The sequence below is a fragment of the Sinocyclocheilus grahami genome, unplaced genomic scaffold, assembly GCF_001515645.1.
Source record: "Sinocyclocheilus grahami isolate Dianchi unplaced genomic scaffold, SAMN03320097.WGS_v1.1 scaffold66.1, whole genome shotgun sequence".
Taxonomy (NCBI): domain Eukaryota; kingdom Metazoa; phylum Chordata; class Actinopteri; order Cypriniformes; family Cyprinidae; genus Sinocyclocheilus; species Sinocyclocheilus grahami.
In genome coordinates, this window is record NW_015505245.1 from 387,325 (window position 1) to 405,648 (window position 18,324).

At 35.8% G+C, this 18,324-nt stretch overlaps 2 protein-coding genes across 6 annotated transcripts; both read right to left on the bottom strand.

Moving 5' to 3' along the window:
* Window positions 1-4,908: 4,908 nt before the first annotated feature.
* On the bottom strand, window positions 4,909-11,063 carry tmem150b (transmembrane protein 150B). Of its 5 annotated transcripts, none has more exons than XM_016271857.1 (7): window positions 10,875-11,063; window positions 6,661-6,744; window positions 6,468-6,527; window positions 6,073-6,140; window positions 5,870-5,997; window positions 5,603-5,780; window positions 4,909-5,479 (listed from the first exon to the last, which is right to left on the bottom strand). In XM_016271857.1, exons 2-7 carry the CDS (start codon window positions 6,723-6,725, stop codon window positions 5,280-5,282), a joined length of 699 nt encoding a protein of 232 aa, XP_016127343.1. In that variant the 5' UTR covers window positions 6,726-6,744; window positions 10,875-11,063; the 3' UTR covers window positions 4,909-5,279. The 5 variants fall into 5 exon arrangements, with proteins under 5 accessions (XP_016127343.1, XP_016127345.1, XP_016127344.1 ...); XM_016271859.1 differs by lacking the exon at window positions 10,875-11,063 and adding an exon at window positions 8,495-9,138; XM_016271858.1 differs by lacking the exon at window positions 10,875-11,063 and adding an exon at window positions 8,495-9,138 and having other exon boundaries at window positions 6,661-6,765.
* A 213-nt stretch (window positions 11,064-11,276) lies between these two features.
* LOC107585072 (adenylosuccinate lyase-like) lies at window positions 11,277-18,324 on the bottom strand. The gene is made up of 10 exons (XM_016271928.1): window positions 18,087-18,324; window positions 16,170-16,373; window positions 14,273-14,319; window positions 14,049-14,139; window positions 13,836-13,905; window positions 13,604-13,751; window positions 13,383-13,473; window positions 11,858-11,947; window positions 11,516-11,692; window positions 11,277-11,414 (listed from the first exon to the last, which is right to left on the bottom strand). The coding sequence occupies exons 1-10, from the start codon at window positions 18,231-18,233 to the stop codon at window positions 11,328-11,330; spliced, it is 1,152 nt and encodes a 383-aa protein (XP_016127414.1). The 5' UTR covers window positions 18,234-18,324; the 3' UTR covers window positions 11,277-11,327.

Consider the following 18,324-nt stretch of genomic DNA (forward strand, 5'->3'; position numbering starts at 1 on the left):
TACAGAAGTTTCTTGTGCTCATCAAGGCTGTATTTATTTGATCAAAAATACAGAAAAAAAAAACTGTTATTTTGTGAAATATTGTTGCAATTTAAAATAACAATTTCTATTTTAATATACTTTAAAAAAAAAATGTATTCCCGTGATACAAAGCTGAATCTTCAGCATCCTTACTGCAGTCTTCAGTGTCACATGATCCTTCAGAAATAATCTAATATGCTGATTTATTATCAATGTTGGAAACAGTTGTGCTGCTTCATGTTTATTTGGATACTTTTTTACTTTTTTCAGGATTATTTTATGAATATATAATTTAAAAAACAGCATTTATTCAAAATGGAAATCTTGTATAAAAATATAAACTACCGTTCAAAAGTTTGGAGTCAGTACATTTTTTTTCTTTCTTTTTTTTGAAAGTAATGAATACTTTCATTCAGCAAGGATGTGTTAAATGGATAAAAAGTGATAGTAAATTCTCATATTGTTAGAAAAGATTTTCATTTTAAATAAATGCTGTTATTTTTAACCTTTTATTCATAAAATAATCCAGAAAAAATTATCAGTTTCCAACAAAAAAAACATCACAGCTCAACTGTTTCCAGCACTGATAATAAATCAGCATATTATAATGATTTCTGAAGGATCATGTGACACTGAAGTAATGATGCTGAAAATTCAGCGCTGCATCACAGAAAAAAATAATATTTTAAAGTATATTAAAACAGAAATCCAATATTAGAAATTTAAATAATATCTCACAATATTACAGTTTTTTCTGTATTATTGATCAAATAAATACAGCCTTGGTGAGCACAAGAGACTTCATTAAAAAACATTAAAAATCTTACTGATCCCAAACTTTTGAACGGCAATGTATATACATACAAATAGTTACAGCACCCTCACTAATTTAAGAAGCACCCTCAGTGATTTGATTCTGGAGCCGGACCTGATGAAATTGTATCTCATAATCTATTATCTATTCAATTTACAGGTCAAACTTCACCAAACTTGAATTTTTAGTACCAATAAAACATAGACAGACAGACAGACAGATAGACAGATAGACAGATAGATAGATAGATAGATAGCATTCTGTTTTATGAGCTATATTTAAAGTTTACTCTACCCCACATCTATTACCAGTTTTGATTTACATACAAACTGTATATTATATTAAGATTTTGCGGCGAGTCAGTGTTTAGACGACAGCATTCATAAAAAAAAACAAGCAGATATCCAAAGATTGCTCAGATTTGAGAAAAACACTGATCATGAAAGGATATTAAAATAGAAAAGAGAAAGAAATAACAGATTCCCAGGACTTTTCAACATGCCTTTAAGTTCCCTTCATTTGCCCTCTCTTGTCCCTCTCTCTTTTTTTGTTGTTTTTTCCCCACCCATTGAGAGCAATGTGTATGTGAAAGAATGTCATCGTGAGACGCACAGACTGCTCTCTACTGCCGTTTACCAGCTGAAAATCATGTCTAACTGTGTTGTGTCCAAATTCACCAAGAGGCTTATTTGACTGACTTACTGCATGGCACAAGCTGGGCAGTTGTCATGTGTTTGTCTAAAAGAGAGAAGAAGTGATCTGTTTCTCATTTTGCATTTAACCTAAATTACTTTAACGCTATTTTGATGTGCCTTTTTAACTAAAGGCTTTCTAAAATACAATTTACATTTACCTGCGAGCGGAACTATGCAAATGAGTCAAGCAAATATGAGATAACCTCAGACCCAGAGCACCCTCTGGTGTTTGCTTTGTGTAAACCACTTTCATGAGGCGTTTCTGTCACACGTTATTTTTTAGCAGCGATTATTACTATTGTAATATGAATTAAGCGCTAAAAGAATCGAACTTCTTATATTTTGACCTGCAAATTATGAACGGAACCTCAAACCTCCTCCACTTGAGGAGAGATGCTCTATTCCTTGTCTAAATGATATACCATATCCTACACAAATTTACAGGTCAAACTTCACCAAACTTGAATTTTTAGTACCAATAAAACATAGACAGACAGACAGACAGATAGACAGATAGACAGATAGATAGATAGATAGATAGCATTCTGTTTTATGAGCTATATTTAAAGTTTACTCTACCCCACATCTATTACCAGTTTTGATTTACATACAAACTGTATATTATATTAAGATTTTGCGGCGAGTCAGTGTTTAGACGACAGCATTCATAAAAAAAAACAAGCAGATATCCAAAGATTGCTCAGATTTGAGAAAAACACTGATCATGAAAGGATATTAAAATAGAAAAGAGAAAGAAATAACAGATTCCCAGGACTTTTCAACATGCCTTTAAGTTCCCTTCATTTGCCCTCTCTTGTCCCTCTCTCTTTTTTTGTTGTTTTTTCCCCACCCATTGAGAGCAATGTGTATGTGAAAGAATGTCATCGTGAGACGCACAGACTGCTCACTACTGCCGTTTACCAGCTGAAAATCATGTCTAACTGTGTTGTGTCCAAATTCACCAAGAGGCTTATTTGACTGACTTACTGAATGGCACAAGCTGGGCAGTCATGTGTTTGTCTAAAAGAGAGAAGAAGTTATCTGTTTCTCATTTTTGCATTTAACCTAAATTACTTTAACGCTATTTTGATGTGCCTTTTTAACTAAAGGCCTTCTAAAATACAATTTACATTTACCTGCGAGCGGAACTATGCAAATGAGTCAAGCAAATATGAGATAACCTCAGACCCAGAGCACCCTCTGGTGTTTGCTTTGTGTAAACCACTTTCATGAGGCGTTTCTGTCACACGTTATTTTTTAGCAGCGATTATTACTATTGTAATATGAATTAAGCGCTAAAAGAATCGAACTTCTTATATTTTGACCTGCAAATTATGAACGGAACCTCAAACCTCCTCCACTTGAGGAGAGATGCTCTATTCCTTGTCTAAATGATATACCCTATCCTACACACTCAGGCTTTCATTTAGTATACAGTGGAGATCAGAATTAGAGAACAACCTATAAACTGAAATACTTTTTTTTTTAATTCTGAAATAATTTTTTTTAATTTTTTTAATGTTCATCTAAAAATTTAGCTGTGGGTATACCAATGTACTACTAACATGTTTGACAAATTATCCAAGGCATTTCAACAAAAACCTTTATTTTGTGGATGTGTAAACCACTTTCATGAGGCGTTTCTGTCACACGTTATTTTTTAGCAGCGATTATTACTATTGTAATATGAATTAAGCGCTAAAAGAATCGAACTTCTTATATTTTGACCTGCAAATTATGAACGGAACCTCAAACCTCCTCCACTTGAGGAGAGATGCTCTATTCCTTGTCTAAATGATATACCATATCCTACACACTCAGGCTTTCATTTAGTATACAGTGGAGATCAGAATTAGAGAACAACCTATAAACTGAAATACTTTTTTTTTTAATTCTGAAATAATTGTTCATCTAAAAATTTAGCTGTGGGTATACTCATTTAGTATACAGTGGAGATCAGAATTAGAGAACAACCTATAAACTGAAATACTTTTTTTTTTAATTCTGAAATAATTTTTTTTAATGTTCATCTAAAAATTTAGCTGTGGGTATACCAATGTACTACTAACATGTTTGACAAATTATCCAAGGCATTTCAACAAAAACCTTTATTTTGTGGAAAACAGTGATCAAAATTAGAGAACAGGAAGCACGGAAGATGATTAGAAGTACATTTTTAGAGGGTCAGCTGTCAAAAACTAGTAGGAATTGTAGAGGCCCTTGCTTTGAATGACTTCAGCACATCTGTGTCCGCAGGACATCACTAGTTTCTCACACTGCTCTGGTGTGATCTTGGTCCACTCTTCTTCCACAGTTTGGTAACTGTAGTGGGTTTCTTACCCATAACTTTATCACCAAGGATTTTCCAGAGATTTTTTTAGTCGGGCTTAGAGCAGAACTCTGGGCAGGCCATTTCATTATTTCAATGTTTTCAGCTTCAAGGAACTGCTTTACCCATTTTGCAGTGTGACAGAGGCATTGTCCTGAATGAAAACTGCAGGCTGATTGGGAGATGTTTGCAGGGAAGGAACTGCATGTTGCTGAATGAGGTTCTGATAAACATTTGCATTCATCCTGCCATGTAGCTGTATTAGTCTTTCCCCAGTTTGTCGCTGAACAAAGTGTATCCCATCGGACCCAACTAAATTAAACGTGCAATTCCAGCTGCAGTGTTGAACCGACTCCCCATTGAGAGTCTCTGCATTATCTTGTCTTCTCATGCATTTGTCTTACGTGGAAGACCAGCGGTTGGGGGGCTTGAATGAATTAGTGTACATTTGCAGTATTCGAGAAATCACAGATTTGGAATTACTAACTTCTCTTGCAGTGGCTGAAAGTGTCATCCCTTTGGCCTTCATCTGGACTGCCTCCTGTCACAGGGTTTCAGTCACCTTACAGCAGCCCGCAATCTTGCAATCTCAGTGAAAATTAGAGGAATGCTGCCAGTTAAATAGGGTTTGTCATGTAATTAAGAAAATCTGCACCAGGTGCTAACACCAATAACTTGTAGGTATCTGTAAGTTTTCTCTAATTTTGATCAGAGTTCTTTTTCAAATACCTCATTTAAGTTTTTATACTGTGCTGCAGAAAACAATTGATTTATGAAATATGCTTTAAAAACTGCCCTTCTGCTCCTGTTAGGATAGCTTTAAATAGGACTAAGCAGTGACCTTGTTCTCTAATTTTGATCTCCCCTGTAAATCTAGTTGGAAAATCCTACTACACCAAAGGTACCCTACAGGCCTACTATAACCGAATTACTGAAAATGTTAAAGACCACCATACCATCTTATTTATTTCAATTTGTAGACTATTACTTAGCAATTGTGAAGTCAAATTTATTCATATTCAATAACTTTTTTATAATGGTCACATAAAATTAAATATTTCTAACTGAATATATTTAATAACATTACGCAAACAAAGTCTTTAACACTACAAAACAGGCCAAAGGGATCCAGGATGAAGCATAATTGTTTGTTTACTGAGATAAGTCTACTGGAAAACTACACTGATGAAACATCATGTAAGTGTCAAGTAAACAATATGCTCATGAATTCAGCATAGCATTTCTGCAACATATAATTTATATTGTAAAATGTGGATTTGAACTGTGTTTTGTGTGTGTTTCAGTGCATTTAGCAGAGTTGTGCAGATTATAGTTCATTGTGTCCACATTAAATGGCGAGTTTGTTCAACTTGTACGTATCTGTCTGATTAACACACAGCCACAACTTGCCAGCTGCTCCTCAGTGAATCTCTTGTATTGTCCACACGCCGTTAACGTCACTGCTGTTTTTCCTTTCCTTGTTCTGTACAGTGAGCTTGTGGCAGTCAATGTGTCTGAATTCTGCTGCAAAAAGCGCAAAAAGCGCAAAACAACACATGACCAGAGCCCACTCACATATGGCAGCTTCAGACCGAAACCCTGTTTTATAGAGAACAAACACTGAGAAGACATAAGGTTAAGGACAACAAAATTACAACTTATAATAATATGAAGTGAAAATGCATTCACTTCATAACTGAAATGAGTTATGAAATTTTATCATCTTTTAGAGCTGAAGGATACTGCAGATGACCAAACAAGTACACAGGCTGCAGAGGACGATGCGCACTGGCACCACCCACTTGCGGTCATGTGATGGCGGGCTGTAGTACGAAAGCCACGCCTGGATCCAGAAATAAACCAAACCCAGGACGAAGGCCATGAGCGCCCCAAACAGATGAACCCCCTTCACAACAGATTGCTAATAATGCAAGTGCAAACACAAATAAGCACAACACAATTTACAAGTAATCAAGTAACTCCCGTTTGGTTGTAGGCTATATACTGTACCTGGAAGTTTCCTAGAATGGAAATCCCAATGCTAGAGATGAAGCCAAGCACCAAACCGGCCGTGTTTAAATGAGACCCAGAACCCAAATCACGGACCTGCTGAAATCTGATTGTGACAATCCACAAAGCTACGGAAACAGAAAGAGTTCACACAAAAGGTACAGTACATGGGCCAATTTTCCAAATAAGATGAGAGGACTCACCCAACACACAGCATATGTTGCAGATCTGAGAAAACAGGCAGCTCTGGGGGTTGTATGAGCCACATGTGCTGGAGGAAACAATATTCATTGATATCAATGTCATATTTTCAAATTCACATATTCATAAAATAAATTCATATTATGCCTTTCTAGCTCTGGAACATCTTACAGACACACAGTTAATCACTCAACGCTTTAGTTAAAATCATAAGTAAACACTTCTTGAGGAAGCTTAGATCCATTAATGTTAGATGGAGGCTTATTTTTAGCTCAACAATTACCATGTTGTTAAAATATATATATATTAAACACACTGTCCCACATGGCCTCGTTTTCTTTCCTGTCAAACATTATACATGGCGCTACCCTGACTAAGTCTAACTTAAGATACATACCTGATGAAAGGGAATTCTTCGGTTATATTAACAGTGTTATTAGACACAGCTATGGCATACCTGCACACAAACAAGTGCAGAAAGAGTCAAATAAATAAATGTTTTGTATTGATTTTGAAAAGATATTGAGGATATTAAAAAGGGTGAGAGAAATATTTTGAAAAGAGTGAGAGAAACATGAAGTAATACTCACACAGCCCACATCCCAATAGTCCCAAACACTGCCAGGGTGACAGGAAGTAATGCCCAAGCCCACATGATGGACCAATCAGATCACCTGTAGAAAGACCAAGTGTCTCTTCACATATAAACACACATTTATTAGCATGTATAAATTTCACTGTGACCTAGCAAACATTTCAATGACTGAACAGTTCCCTATAAAGTCTTCACAGGATATTCAACCAAGAAGTGTCTCTTCACATATAAACACACATTTATTAGCATGTATAAATTTCACTGTGACCTAGCAAACATTTCAATGACTGAAGTTCCCTATAAAGTCTTCACAGGATATTCAACCAAAGCATAGAAACGTGTCAAATTATGTATTATATACATTTATATATGGAGCAATAATTATGGATTATACATAAGGAACCTATGAATCAGATGTCAATTCTAGATAAACAGTTAGTAAGTATCTGCTTAGGTTTTTACAACCCCACCTATATAAGATATCACATAGTGTTTAAGGGAGCGTCACGTTTTTCCCCATACACCTGTCCTGGATATAGTGGTGTTGAAAGTCATCTTGTATTTTATTCTTTACTAAAGAACAGCATATGAAAGAGAGTCTTCTTACTTTCAATTCAATTCAAGTTTATTTGTATAGCGCTTTTCACGATACAAATCGTTGCAAAGCAACTTTACAACACTTTACTTTTCTGCCTATTAAAGCCTCAAAACCAAATTCCCTTTCAGCGTTTTTCAAGCTGCACATCTGCCAGTTTTCCTTCAAATGGCAAAGACTGGTATGCAGATATTAAGACTACGGTTTACTGCTTCACTGGGAATTAATATTACTGTCCATCTCCCATGTATTATTTTCTCAGGCCAGCAGAGTAGAATGACATTCCCTTTTATACTTTGGATCTTCTTTTCATTACTCTTGTGGAAATTGTTCCTACCACTAAGATCAGATGTTTACAATCATGTAAAACAGTTTTTATGACAATTATTATAAAATAATCTTAATTCAGGGCAAATGCAAAGGGTTAGACACCAAAGGATTTCTTATACCAGCACAAACCTACAACCGTATGGCAAAAGAGCCAATCATCTTGGGACTGTGTAATTTCTGTGAGTTTACTAAACGGACTAAAATGTCCACAAATAAACATTGGACATGCGAAATATAATAGAGTAAGAAAAGACTACAGAAATATCACAATCACCACTGAAGTGATTTTAGCATGCTAGCTGTACGTTATACAGTGATTACAGCAAAAAAGAAAAACAAAGTGTTTCAGTTTTCATTTACAAAGTGTTCAGTTTAAGAAAATAAACCTAAGATCGTAAAAGTAGTAAGAAATCTTAACTTTGAGGAAAGAGACAATGAATTAAGCAAAAGAAACTGAAACAAGCAGGCATAACTTACATGTCCGTAGGCTATAATTTACTAAGTTACCGTTCAAAAGTTTAGTTAATTTTTATTATACAGCCTATTTATTTTCATTTCGCAAGGATACTAATTCAAAATTTAAAATATAAATGTTTGAAGACGTTTCTAATAAAAGTATGTTTAATGATTTCTGGAGGACCATGTGACACTAATGCATTACATTTCATTTTAATTAAAAAAATAAGACAGCATGTGAGCAAATAAGGGACCTCTTTCAAAAACATTTAAACAATCTTACCGACTCAAACTTTTGAACGGTAATAGCATAATTGAATAGCAAATGAGAAGAACCTCACCTCTCACCTACAACGCTGCTTGTGTAGGCTATAGTACGCGCGTGCGTGCGTGTGTGTGTGTGTGTGTGTGTTCCTAGAAATCAAATCACATTATATCTCACACACACCTGCTTTTCCTTCTTGCAGATAGCGATGCATCACTCAGAAACAGCTGCTTATACCTGCTCGTCAAAGCAATATCAACTCGCATACAGGCAGGCACATATGGCCAAGTGTTCAAGGCGAACTTCAAAATGGAGACAAAATATGACTTTTGGCACAACAGTTTTAAAGTTTATGAGGGATGGCCTTGTTGGCGCATAAAAACATCCAGCGAGCGGGTAAGTTAAATAAATCCTTGTTTAAAACGGGCGAAATCGAAGAAGAATCTCCAGACAGGTTCAAGCAGACCGTGCGTGAACGTCCAACAGGTTTCAAACCATTTGTGAATAACGTTATGGACTTTGCGCCAGATCATAGCATTACGACTACTGCAACCTGTCGACCTTTCCCCTGTCTTGTTCTATTTCACGATTTTTACACCCTCATGAAGAATTGTGCCATGAGTAACACCATATCATTTACACATAATAATATCAGCTGGTTCCTCCCTCCTTTTATTACAGCCAGTTAGCCATTAATTGCCACAGTAACGCAGAGACCTTCTAAATCATCTAAATACTGTCATTACAGTCTTTGTTATTACTTAACATCACGTGAATGTGATTAAAATACCTCAGAAAACTAAACAAAAAATTATATTAGTTTTACAGTTTATATATCTCCTGGATACATGGCCTAACACCCATTAAAAAAGTATAACTTTTTTTAATGGGTATATATATATATATATATATATATATATATTAGGGCTGTCAGTTTGACGCGTTAATTAGTAAAAAAATTAACGCGATTAAAATATTTTAACGCAGTTAACGCACTGGCCCCGCCCCCATACCTGTACATCATCTTACATTTCATAGAGATGACTTTTGACAAATATGATGCAGGGCAACTCCATAAATGCACTCATGCCCTAAAAATCAAGATGTTGGTGCAAAAAAATGCCCCTGTATGACTTTTTTTAATCATATTTATATCATACTATATCACACCAGCAGTGAGAGCGATATCAAGAGTGCTGATTTTGTCCCGAATATCATGAGTTTAAATGTGATTTTATACAACAGTTCAGTAAAAAAGAAGTTGATATTGTGTTATATTTTAAACACAATATTATGTGTTATTGCTCAATTTTGCAGAGAACATATTACCTTTAAAGCCATAGCAGAATTGTTGTGCATCTCTGCCACACAGTGGTGCTTTCTGAATGAATCAGCATTTTGAACAAATCGTGTGAACCAATGATTCAAAACCGTTTACTGAATTCCTGAATGAATCAGCCGTTTGAACGAATCGAATGAAGACATGTACCACCACCCGCTGGCAGATTAGTTTTTTTATTTGGAGTATCATTTCATTAAAAATAAATACATAAAATAAAAGTAATAATATACTAATAATACTACTAATAATAAAAACATTAAAGGGATAGTTGAAATATTTTTTTCTAAAGCTAATGTCTACTTGATATTTTCTCATTTAACACAAAAATAGCTTTTGTGGGTATTTTCAGTCAAATTTATTTTGGAATTAATTAGATTAATCAATCAACACATCATGTAATTAATTAGATTCAAAATTGAAATCGACTGACAGCCCTAATATATATATATATACACACACATTTACATTTAGTCATTTAGCAGACGCTTTTATCCAACGCGACTTACAAATGAGGGCAATAGAAGCAATCAAAAAAGAGCATTAATATGTAAGTGCAAATGACAAGTCTCGGTTAGCCTAATGTGGTACATGTAGCAAGGTATTTTATATACATATACATACACATTCATATACAATATCCTCATTGGTTAAGAGGGTGAAACTCCCCTGACATATGCCTATATAATATCTGTATTTCTATGAATAAATTGAAGTATTGAGGATACATTTGACTGTGTGTTTTCTTACTTCCTGGCCGTCTATCTACACTTTAAGTAACTGAGAATTCTTCAAGGTGGCAAAGAGAATTTACTGAGGGACCAAATTGTTATTCTTTATTAAACAGCTAGTGTTTTAAAAAAAATAAAACAGAATTAAAATAAAATAAAAAGTGCTATCTATCTATCTATCTATATATATATATATATAAAATTGCTATTAAATACCAAGTTATCCTTTGAAGTACCTCTCAAATACCACTTTTTTGTTTGTGTTTAAATATAACATTATAAAACCATCCTGAACTGAAGGCTGGTCTTAGCTGCTTTAAGCTGGTCTTTATCTTGTTGGTTGGTCAGCTGGTCTCCCAGCGTGATGAGCTAAGACCAGCTAAAGTGGTCAAAACCCCTGTAAAACCAGAGCCCTTGACCAGCTAAAGCAGTTTTTTTTTTCAGCAGGGACTGAAATGTTCGTTACATTGACCTTAAAGTCTGTTACATTTACCTTAAAGTCAGTAGTCTTCTCATGCTTGTTTTCCCAAATGCTGCCAAGTTGCTTTTAAAGGGTAATAAGGCCCATTACCCCTTCCCTCCCTCCCAGCCTCTCAAATATATGTATATCTGACAATACAGAAACATTTAAGGGATAAAAGTTACATAATACACTTAAATCAGACAAATTTAACACACCCATATTCAGAAAAGTTCCTCTACATTTTAATTAAAATGTAATTTTTAGATAGGTGTGTGAAAGATCAACTCGTAACAATACCAGAGTAATTATCAAAATTTGCTTTTTTTTTCTTCTTTTTTTTTTTACACATTAAGGTTTACATATTAAAATTACTATACATCTGACTTAGAATTAAATGTCAAACTGCCACATAAAAGACCACACAAAAGATTAAACACCATATTTATTTTAATACTGTTCTGATGTGTCACGTATGTGTTTGTTTCAGAGCTCTAGTTCAATCTTGACATCCATTTTACTCTTGTATGGCTCTAGAACAGGCCTGACCTCCTCAGACAAAAACCTTGTAACCTGAGACAAAGAGAAAGTGGAATGGTATTACAGCTCACATCATTCATAAAACCATAAAACATGATAAACATTAGTAGCACAGCAGTGGACTAACTGTGTACCTGTTGTGGGGCTCGGCCAATGAAGGTTTTGGGGTCCAGTATGGAGTCCAGCTGTCCGAGTATGGAGGTGAAATATGGATCAGCCTGAACCCGAGCCAGCAGGTCATTATCCCCCCCTTCCTGTTTGACTACAGCCGCAGCTTGCTGGGACAGCACCCGAATCTTCTCATGGCAGTCCTGAGTGTGTTTTCATTACACACAAAAATCAGTCAGTCAGTGTTAAACATCCGTTTCTTTCCTGCATGAAAGTCTGCAACATCTACTGTGAGAAATATGTACTGTGCAAGTAATTTATTCAAACACCATGGGTTGATTTGCCAAAGCAAAATGTAATTACAAGACCTGTCTGTTTCCTCCAGCCTTCACCATGGCCATGATGATGTTTTCAGTAGCCATGAAGGGCAGCTCATGACGGATATGCCTCTCAATCACCTACAAAAAGTAATTAAGAATTATAAATTAAAAAAAACAAGTAAAATAAGCTGTCAATTTAATGTGATTTATGAAAGTAATATAAAATTACTTATTCTTAGTGTTTTATTGTATTTTGTAGTTTGCTTGTTTGCTGTTGTTACATTGATGTTAATGGAGATTTGTAAGGTGACCTTGATTGTCATGAAAGGTGCCTATAATTAAAAATGAATGAATGAAAAAAATACATACATTTAATAAATTGACTAATGTAAAGTTTTTGAATGTACTAATTGAAGATATTTATAATGTTTCAAAAGATTACATTTCAATTAAATGTTGTTCTTTTGAACTTTATATTAATCAATAATGTTAAAATGTATGATAGTTTCCATAATCATATTAAGCAGCACAACTGTTTTCAACAACAATAAAAATAAAATGTTTCTTGTGCACTTATTCATCAGATTACATATGATTTCTGAAGGATCATGTGCCTCTGAAGACTGCAGTAATGATGCTAAAAATTCAACTATCATCACTGTTATATTTTTAACAGTTGTGTATGCAATTAATTATGCTAAATTTATTTGACCAAGTAATCAGTATATCATGTAGTTCATTTGATTAAAATACACCAATTACCCTTAGGGCTGCACGATAAATCGAAATGGAATCGAGATCGCGATTCGACAGAAGCTGCGATTGTCATGCGTATCTTTCAGTGAAGCACGGTTCTGTGATCAGCAGTAAATCTTCATCCAAAAGCCAGAGGGTGCTCTCGCGCTGAAACTCCAAATACGCCTCGCAGAAGAAACCCAGAAAATGCCTATTGCTGCAGCTGAATAAACAGAAGATTCAACTGCTTTCATTTGATTCAACGTGACTAATAAACACGACTACGGCAATAGAATCGCCATAGTTCTTATTATTATAATTTTCATTAAAATAAAGTATATTTATAATGCAATGCCTTTATCACTGCTTAAATACTATGAAATATGTTGCGTGCCTTATTCTGTGAAAGAAGCCACATCATCTCACAGAAGGATTTATTTCAAACACTCGACTGACGTTATGAAGTGAGTTTGGAGTAAAAATATGTTATTAAATGTGGTATTTTCACATGCTTTCAGAAGGAGCAGCATTTACTTCACAGAGCCGTAGTTCACCGAGAAGCTATGCAAACAGCTGTCATTATCGCAAATGATTTCAGATGCGTTTGCGATTTTTTTTTGCATAACTTGTCAGTGAACTACGGCTATGTGTAGTAAATTCTGCTCCATCTGAAAGCACACGATGATGATGATTTCCTGCTGATTACAGAACCGGCTTTTTTAACAAAATGCGCATGACAATCGCATTCGATTAATAGTGCAGCCCTAATTACGATCTCAATAAAACCTTTAAAATATTTGTTTTGAAGAGATTTTTTTACTGAGACAGACACACACACCTTAGGATACACCACCAGTCCTTCAGTGATGTTCTGCAGAGTGCTGAGGATGATGTCTGCTGTGAGGAAGGACTCAGGCAATGAGATCCTCCTGAATACACACAAAAAGAAAATGTGAGACAGTAAGCTGCTGCAAGAGCGAGTGTAAAGTTACATCTACACAGAGTCAAAACAGTGCAGTGCAACATCGTATGGTCAGACCACAGATATGGTAACAGTGCCTGTTAGCGCTGTCGTCCAGGGTTCTTTCCAGCCACTGCACTGCTGCTGTCTGCAGGGGGTCTGACACCAGCGCCATCAGGTGACGAGCAAGACTGCAGCAGCGCTCCGCACGCATGGGGTTTCTCTTGTACGGCATGGCACTGGAACCTGCAGACAGAGAAAAACATGACGGATCAAAGGTTGATTTATTAAACGATTACATGAAATTCTGTCTCTCACATGCAAACTCACCAATCTGCTCTTTCTCAAATGGCTCCTCGATTTCTTTCAGATTAGCCAACAGACGGATATCAGTGCAAATCTACAGCAAAAATGTATTGAGAAAAGGAGGATGTTCTAATCAAACAACTGATGTCTGTTGCTGTTCTGTGATCATTGTAGACTTTTACAGCAGCTCATTTATAAATGCATAAAGCTGATCGGAGTTCATTATTTGTGTCTGACCTTATGTACTGTGGCTCCGAGGCTGGCCAGCACACAGAGCGAGTCGATATCCACCTTACGACTGTACGTCTGACCTGTCACCAGGTATGATCTGGTATGAAAATAAGTGGAGGAACCATGTGCACATGAAGTCATATACAATGTAAGATTCTAGCCAACAACACGCTATTGAATAACATGAAGTATTTAGTAACAATGAATGCAGAAAGTAAAGAAGAGTGTACTTTTTAAAACCAGCCATCTCAGTGACCTTCCTATCCAACTCCTCCACCTAACAGATAAAACAGACAAAAAAAATTAAGAAATAACGCCAGTTCAACCATAGAATAAACCACAAAGACATGAAGTCATTGACATTTTCCCCAGCAAAACTGTACATTACACAAACCGTTTTAAAGCTACATAAAACCCAAACACAATCAATGCTGATGTTCTGGGGTAACAATGGCAAGAGTTTAATTCCAACAAAGTTGGTCAGTATTTGTTTAATACATATGAAAGAAGACTCTTATATACGCATCATGGCTGCATGTATTTGATTAAAAAAAATATTAAGAGTAAAAACAGCAATAATATGAAATATTACAATTTAAACTGTTTTCTATTTGAATATATTGTAAAATGTCATTTATCGCTGTGAAGGCAAAGCTGAATTTTCCTCAGCCCTTCATTTAGTGTCACACATTTAGTATCAGAAATCATTTCTTAAGCATTTCTTATTAATGTCAATGTTTAAACTGCTTTTCTATTCAATTTTCCAGTTTAATATTTTTGTGGATGTGTATCAATGGAGGAAATTCAAGACCACTCTTACCCTCCCCAGGAGTGCTCCACCAACAAAGAACACTCTAAAAGCAAGACTTGTAATAGTCTGCGAGATTGCAAAGGACTGCAGGCTAACTTCTAAGCAACTAAAGGCGTTTCTCACATTGGCTAATGTTAATGTCTATGAGCCCATCATCAGGAGAACACTGAACAACAATGGTGTTCATGGCAGAGTCGCAAGAAGAAAGCCACTGCTCTCCAAAAAGAACATTGCTGCCCGTCTGCAGTTTGCTAAAGATCACGTGGACAAGCCAGAGGAATACTGGAGAAATGTTTTGTGGATGGATAAGACCAAAATAGAACTTTTTGGTTTAAATAAGCAGCGTTATGTTTGGAGAAAGAAAACACTGCAATCCAGCAGAAGAACCTTATCCCATCTGTGAAACATGGTGGTGCTAGTGTCATGGTTTGGGCCTGTTTTGCTGATGGAACAATGAATTCTGAATTATATCAGCAAATTCTGAAGGAAAATGTCTGGACATCTGTCCGAGAACTGAATCTCAAGAGAAAGTGGGTCATGCAGCAAGACAACGACCCCAAGCACACAAGTCGTTCTCCCAAAGAATGATTAAAGAAGAACAAAGTTAATGTTTTGGAATGACGGAGTCAAATTTTGTGGAAGAACCTGAAGCAAGCAGTTCATAGAAGGAAACCCACCAACATCACAGAGGTGAAGTGGTTCTGTACTGAGGAATGGGCTAAAATTCCTACAAGCCATTGTGCAGGACTCATCAGCAGTTACAAGAAACGTTACTTGCCGTTATTGCTGCAAAAGGGGGTCGCACCAGATACTGAAAGCAAAGATTCACATACTTTTGCCACTCACAAATATTTAACACCAGATCATTTTTCTCCATAAATAAATGACAAAGTATTTATTTTTGGCTCCTTTGTTTGATTCTCTTTGTCTCTCTCCGTCTACTTTCAGGTGAAAATCTATTTGAAAATCTATTTTGAAAATAAAATTTGTGTGAAAATCTAATTATGTTTTGGGTCATATTTATGCAGAAATATAGAAAAATCTAAAGGGTTCACAAACTTTCAAGCAGCACTAATATATATATATATATATATATATATATATATACACACACATACATATATACATACATACATACATACATACACACTTCTATTAATTGCAACATTAAAATTAAAGAAATTGATTTAATTCATGTTCCCTCTATAACCATTCGGCTCAGGAAATTCCAGGAGTCCATGAAATAAATCCATGGAGTCCAAACAATAGTAGCCAAAGTAACAGATAATAATGGCACGGTAATATTTTGGCCTCACCGTATTGTCTCCCACATAACAGGAAGTGGCGCCCAAGTGGATGATGGGAGCAGCGGCGGGACAGCAGTGAGCAAACGTATGGACGTGAGCCATGACATCATGTCTCAACTTCCTCTCCTCCTCCGCAGCCATGACGAAATCAATGTCCTCCAAGTGAGACGCCATCTCGCTCACCTGGGCATCGGTTATGGAGAGACCCAATTCCTGCAGAGAGGATATATTAGAGCGATAAAGAGATAGTTGCGATGAAGCTAGGGAAATATCTTTTCAGTATCATCTTTATTTAATTGTGCGTTCTCATTTCTATTATTTATGTTACATTCAACACCATCTAGCACTCGCTTAAAGTTCATCTTTAGAAACATCATTTATTAAGACTGTTAAATGGAATTTGTAGCAAATCGCAAAATAAATTAATTACTTTTAGCCTATACATAACCGATTTTATTTTTTAGGATTTTTACATTATAATAATATTTTTATAAAAACAAATTGTAAAGTAAATGTTTTCTCATAATATTGGCCAAATCTGCAATATCAGTGCAACATTAGAAAATGGCTGACAGTAAACCGAAATAAGCACATTCACTTCATCTTTAGCAATACACAGACAGAGCGAGGGTAAAGGTCAACTCTCAAGAGCCACTCTCCTGTTACCCTGACATTAACATTAGTTATTTTTGGAAATACACACTCTTTCCCAGGGCTGTCTGTGCCGCCTCAGTGTCCCGAGGACTACATCAGTAAAGTTCTGTAGCGTAACTTTATTTCCAGAGCATGATCATACGAGCAGCGAACAGAATCCTGTCGGTCTCCACAGGTCAGAGAATGACCACCATGTGACCACATGACTGTGTTCAATTAAGTGCTAGTCAAACAGACTGTGGCCTTTATTTGGAGCTTTATGGATTACTGGGTGATCACACAACCTTAGTTCTTGATTTCTTTACACAAATCAAACAAACAATCAATATGACGATCGACACATGTCAGCTAAACAAGCAAATTTCACCGTTCTACACTCAGTAATATCCATTTCTAATCAAGTCGACTATTGTTGGTCTCAGCAACTGATTATCTGTTATCTGAATTTGAGGGTTTTCTTCTAATACTACTAGTCCCATCATTATCTTCTAAATGGCTTACTGGGAATTTAAGGTTTGAGAAATTTTGACAGAGAAGGTTTGACAGAGCCACATACACAAGACATATCGAGACCCAGTTTGTGTGTGTAAAATAGAAAGATATAAAAATGCATGCAAAATAAACCTACTACAATAAGCATACTACATACAAAAATACAATTGTGCAAATAATCATACTGCTGTAGTTTTAGACACATTGCTATGGTAATATATTATACGTGTTCCATAGTTAAGCCATGAATAGAAGTACATTGGACTAGCATGTACAAAATACCATCGTACATAATTATAGCAACATTCATAATTATAGCAACCATGATATGATATTGCACCACTTACAAAGAGTACCAGGTGATATTGTTGTTTCTGTTCATATACAATGCAAGCACCATGGTATTCTTGGAAAAACCTTACAGCATGGCACATACAATTCAGTACTATCATATATATATATATATATATATATATATATATATATATATATATATATATTACAGTACTACAATACTACCACTTAATACCATCAATGTACTATGGTATCACCTCAGGACTTTTTGTCTGGTCCACTTGTAAAACATTAAATATTGCAACACAACTCATGTCCACCCTTTTAAACTATTTTTAGACTAAGAGAGCTGGCAACTTGAGACTTCCACTCACTCAAGGTCAAAAACCTAAGACAGAGTCACACTTAGCATTCAGAGAATCACAGGGCCAACGTAATTACTCTATAGATAGTCTGTAGAAATAAACCCAAAATAAATAAACGGACCTTTTCGGCCATAGCGAGGTAAAGCCACAGTCTTCTCCATGTGGTGAATTTTTTCCTGTCGCTGAAGTTGTAGGCCATCTCTTTGCTGGCGTACCGGGACACCAGCGGTGAGCGGTATTTCATGAACTCTTCCCCGGATCCCTCCATTACAGCAGCGGGTCAGTGCAGCGCTGTCCACACGCGGACTACAAGTCTGCTGCGTCTTCTTCTTCTTCTTCTTTCGGGTTTAATGGCGGTT

Coding starts and splice junctions, on each gene's coding strand:
- tmem150b (XM_016271857.1), bottom strand. CDS start 6,725: ATGTGGGCTTGGGCATTACTTCCTGTCACCCTGGCAGTGTTTGGGACT. Junction 6,141..6,467: donor GAAGAATTCCCTTTCATCAG/GTATGTATCTTA, acceptor TGTTTCCTCCAG/CACATGTGGCTCATACAACC. Junction 5,781..5,869: donor CCATTCTAGGAAACTTCCAG/GTACAGTATATA, acceptor TTGCATTATTAG/CAATCTGTTGTGAAGGGGGT.
- LOC107585072 (XM_016271928.1), bottom strand. CDS start 18,233: ATGGAGGGATCCGGGGAAGAGTTCATGAAATACCGCTCACCGCTGGTG. Junction 14,320..16,169: donor GTTATGTGGGAGACAATACG/GTGAGGCCAAAA, acceptor TTTATCTGTTAG/GTGGAGGAGTTGGATAGGAA. Junction 13,474..13,603: donor CTGGACGACAGCGCTAACAG/GCACTGTTACCA, acceptor GTGTGTATTCAG/GAGGATCTCATTGCCTGAGT.